This window comes from Morone saxatilis, unplaced genomic scaffold (assembly GCF_004916995.1).
Source record: "Morone saxatilis isolate NCDOM2014 unplaced genomic scaffold, NCSU_SB_2.0 Contig5, whole genome shotgun sequence".
Taxonomy (NCBI): Eukaryota; Metazoa; Chordata; class Actinopteri; family Moronidae; genus Morone; species Morone saxatilis.
Window position 1 is genome coordinate 246,187 of NW_023340095.1, and position 5,234 is coordinate 251,420.

General features: G+C 35.6%; 1 protein-coding gene across 1 annotated transcript in view; it reads right to left on the reverse strand.

Moving 5' to 3' along the window:
• LOC118339040 (kinesin heavy chain-like) overlaps positions 1 to 3,992 on the reverse strand; it is an 11,104-nt gene extending 7,112 nt beyond the window's left edge. The window contains exons 1-2 of the mRNA XM_035676563.1: positions 3,689 to 3,992; positions 210 to 297 (exon numbers count right to left, since the gene is read on the reverse strand). Of these exons, the coding sequence (XP_035532456.1) occupies positions 210 to 297; positions 3,689 to 3,823 (223 nt within the window). The 5' untranslated portion in view covers positions 3,824 to 3,992. The remainder of the gene's footprint in view (positions 1 to 209; positions 298 to 3,688) is intronic.
• Between the last annotated feature and the right edge of the window lie 1,242 nt (positions 3,993 to 5,234).

Sequence of the window (5,234 nt, forward strand, 5' to 3'; positions counted from 1 at the left end):
CCACCATGAGCAAGACCTTGGAGTCAGCGGCAAGGAAAAACTACACAATATATACATACAACGTGCATACAACATACAACGTACATAAATACAATGTACATACAATGTACATACAACATACAACGTACATACATGCAATATACATGCAACAACCATACAATCTACAATGTAAATAGTATTAATAATGATTAACAATCAGGTGAACTCACCTTTGACGATCTGTCTGGCACAGGTGTCGTACACCTGAACCTGTTCAGTGTTTGGAGGAAGGACTCTGTCAAACACATACGGCTTCCCCTGAAACACAGGAAGGACCCCGTCAAAATAAAGGTCTCCTTATAGCTTTAAGGTCGTTAAAATTCTCTTTTCCCACTCCAACAAAATTAAATATATATACATACATATATATTCTGTAAATGTAAACCCGGGTGGCAGCAATACAATTCAATACAGTTTTATTAACAGAATACAGCATATAACAGAAATGATCTTAGGACACTTTTCAAATAGAGCAGGTCTAGACTGTACCACCTTTCAGTGGACAGTGCACTCCTGATTTATTGATCATTGAATTAGTTATTGAATAGTTTTATTTCTCATGTATTTCTGCTTTTCTTGTAAAACAATATGTTTTGTACCGTTGAACTGTTCTATAACAACAGGTTCAGTGATTATCAATAAAGGTTTTTACATTTTGGGTTCCTGGCTGTGTTTTAATTTGTTAAACTAACTTCAGTCAGTCTGAGTTTGTGCTGACATAAAAGGAAACTATTTGTGTGTGTGTGTGTATGTGTCTGACATTTAGCTGATCTAAGGACTGTTTGATGTTTTTATCAACATTCACACAGACATTCAGAACAGGTCTCACTGAATATTAAGATGGAATAATAATAATATTTATATCATTATTTTCATTATCACTCATCAATATATTCCATCCAACAACCAACGAGATACAGTTTATCCTCAAAAAAAAGAAGAAAATGCAATAAATCCTTTGAGAGCAGAAACATCCACAAACACACTGAATACAACTGATTATTATTAATTATTGATTCTACTTTCATTATTTATATTGATTTATTTGTAATAATTGTGTTGATCAATGCAGCTTCCAACAAGTCATCAGTTAACCAGTCCCTCCAGGAATCTGCAATGTTGCAACAATTAATGCATTCGTTGTAGCTTCCTGTTTGAAACAGTCAGTGGGGGGGGTACCACCATGAGCAAGCACTTGGCGACGGGGGCAAGGAAAAACTGCCTTTTTGGATGGATTGATTACTTCTAATACATTTTATTTCTATAAATATTTCTACCATGCTCTCTTAACAATTCTCAAGTCCTCAGACCAGAACCCGCTTTAAGACCAGACAGGATTAGGACTTTACTGGTTCTATGTTCTTAATACTGAACATTCTGCTGCTCTTTGTGTTCTGTGATCAATAATATATTTAATGATATCATTATAAAGAGATTATATTATCAATATAGTGTATTGAATAATGGATCAATAATCTGTAACAGCAACCAGCAGTTGATGGACAGACAAACATTCATCCTCAGTCTGATGGATTCTCTCATCTCTTAATAAGATGCCTGTTGTCATGGTAACTACATCCCACTGGGAGACTGAACCAATCAGAGGAAAGAAAGATGATTACAGACACACACACACACACACACACACACACAGAGACACACACACACTCCTTTTATATTAGCACAAACTTAGACTGACTGAAGTTTGTCAAATCTATATTTATTGATTGATATTTATCATTGAGAAAATTTTTTTAATATTCATTGTTTAACTTTAATATTTAGGTAAGAGATTTATCTTTACTGTATTTAAATAATAACAACAACAACAACAACAATAATAATAATGCACTTAAAGAGCCATAACGCTTCAAGGCAGAATTGAATTGCAACGAAGTTTGGGAATATTGTACATAAAGCCACATTGCATGTGTGTGTAAGATTTCATACAATTCTACCGACAGTAGCTCCACAATAATACTAAGTTACAGAGGACAGAGGTCAGTATACAGGTCAGAGGTCTGTACTGTTTATTTGATTAACATTAGTTTGATTCAATAGTAAGAATAATAAGATTATTAATATTAACTATATTTCGTACATTTTAGTGAAGTCCAATAATTTAACAGTATGTGTCTTTCACAGACAGTTAATAGAAATTTGATTGAGTCAATCTGACAATAATACTAAGTTTCAGACATCAGTGCTGTAGATACAGGTCAGAGGTCAGTGTTGTACATACAGGACAGAGGTCAATGCTGCACATACAGGGCATAGCTCAGTGCTGCAACATTGCTGCAAGCAATCACACATTGTTATATTCCGTCTTTTGCTTATTATTCTTTTTCTTCTTCTTCTTCCATACGTTTCTTGTGAGCGGCGGTAGCAGCAGATGCAGCAATCACATGCATTCATAAGAAAATGTAAATATTGAGTTTATTTTGTCTTTATCAAATTAAAAGACAAATTAAAAAACAAAGTTTAAATTGGCCCTGAAACAAACATCAACGTTTATGTTGAGTTAATAACGTCTCGTTAAAGAGAAACAGGCTGGAGCAACTCTCCTCATTATATTTATTAGTCTGTCCCATTAAGTATTATCCCGTCTCATTATATGTATTAGTGTGGTTCAGTATGTTTTATTAGTCAGTCTCATATATTTATTAGTCTGTCTCATTATATTTTAACTGGAAGCATACGAGGAGGGAAACCGGGACAGTTCCACGAGGACAAAGACGATGTTCACATTTCAGGTTTTAGGACAAACTGGACAACTCGCTTTAAATTATTCTATTATGATTACTATTATTATTATTATCAAACCTCTGATTAAATGTAGTTTCTTTAAATTCAGTTTAAATAAAAAGAACATATGATGGTCAGTCTTCATCAGGAACTTCAATCAATATCGTTTCTTCTTCAGCTGCTCTGTGTCGTCTCAACAACCCTAACCCCCAACTGACCCCCAACTGACCCCCGACCCCTCCACCAGCTTCACCTCCCCCACCTCAGCAGGTCTCCACAATGAGACAATTTTAAGGAGTTGTGCTGTTAACGCAGAGACACCCTACGGTCGGACTATTTATTTAATAACGTATAACGTATATTAAAGTACTAATTAATTCATTGTGTATTTAATACAACAAAAATCATTGATGTTTATATTATAATAGCATGAGCAAAAAATGCAGAAGTTGAACCATTAAAAGCTTTAAATATATTTGTATTAACGGTGATAAAATAAAACCTGCTGATGTCCTCAGAGCTTTATTTTGAAAGTAACCAGATATTTGTTATCAATAATAATGCTAGATAATAATCAACCGTCACAATAACATGAATTTACTGTACAATCTGTGTTTATTTTAATATTGATAATCTATTGATTACCCCTGACTCCCAGAAGAGAAATAATCCATTATTGATGGACCTAACCCTTCAGCTTTAAAATATAAATATCTTTTGATAAAAACACGTTTTATTTTCTGTTTGTTGCTGATTTCATTTCATTTAATTTCATATTTGACAGGCAGCTTCCGGTGTGTTTCTATTGTTGCAGACAGACAGACAGACGGACGGACGGAGGGTGTGTCTGCCGGTAAATTAACCACGGACAGACAGACAGACAGACGCTCGGTACCGGACTCACCGCGACCACCACCGTGTCCTCTCCGTTGAATTTGGGAATGAATTTGTCTCCGCGGCCCCGCTCCGCGTCGTTCAGCGGCCTGAAGCGACACATCACCTTCACCCCGCACACCCCGCACTCCACCGCGTCCACCATCACCGACACCGTCCGGGAAACACCGCACACACCGCACAGAGCACACAGACCGCACACACCGCACAGACCACACAGAATCGGACCCGGACAGACACAGATTTAGATCCCAACGGTTCAGAACCAGGTCTCCGGTGAGGATGCGGATTCCAGTCTGATCACCGTCTTTGAACACTCCACCTCACACAGGTCCACCCTGGACCACCGAGCCGCAGAGAACTCTGGGAAACCGAGTCCTACTTCCTCTTTGCATGGAGATAAACTGATCGATTTGTTTAATGACTGATTGATTGATTGATTGTTCTGTGTCACATGAAGGAGAAGAAAACAAAAAGGGGCGATGGTTACATTTTTATAATAATATAATAATGTAATTGTATTAATATAATAATGTATTAATATAATAATTTAATAATATAATAATGTATTAATATAATATAATCATGTATTAATAAAATATGATTTTAATGTAATATACTTAAATACTAATGTAATGATTTTATAATATAAGAATGTAATAAGTTAATAATATATCATAATGCGATAACTACAAGAACATAAACACAATGGTGTCACAGCTGCTGTTTTCCCATTAGATGTTCTTTAATAATAATAGTGATAATTATAATGATAAAAATGGCTGACTAGGGTTTAGTCCCAGGAATGAATTTGGTACATTTGGAACCTGAACGTTTATCGAGACATTTTTCCATAAAACGTTTAAAACTTGTGACGTTTCCTGAGTTCTCGAGCAGTTTTATCAAACATTGAATTCATCATAAATATAAAGACCGATATATTAATATAATATTTAGTAATATTTAGACCTATCACACAGAATATTTGGTCTCATTTGTTGATGAACAGCAGCAAAGGAACAAGTACTCTGATCTGTTACTTCAGTAAATTACATATTAGATATTTCTTTGTATGTTTGTTCATACAACAGTAACAATATATTCCTTGTAAATATAGTTGTTAATTATAGTTGTATATTTTAGTGCTACTTTATTAGTTATATTTCAATGTGTGTGTGTACATGCGCATTTTATTGTGTAATATTGTCTTAATAAATACAAATATAATTAAAGCTGCAAGCAGCGTTGGCGCCGTCGCACTCAACGCAACTCGGGGCGTGCTGCGGCCGCGTCACGTGGCCGTCGTTACACTGCGGACCCACAACATGAAAATTTTCAAGTAAATCTGACAATGGTCGCTATGCAGCGCTTACTTCCTGTTGACGGTAGGTGGCGCTATCATATATCCGAATATCGTCATGTGACGTGTTGAAGGGCGGGATGTTATCAAACTGTGAAGTTTCATTGATTGGACCATGTACAGGAAAAGTTGTTGAGGAACGTGTTCATGTACTGAAAGAGTATGAAAGTACTTAGTTTGTTTTAAGCAATTTCGG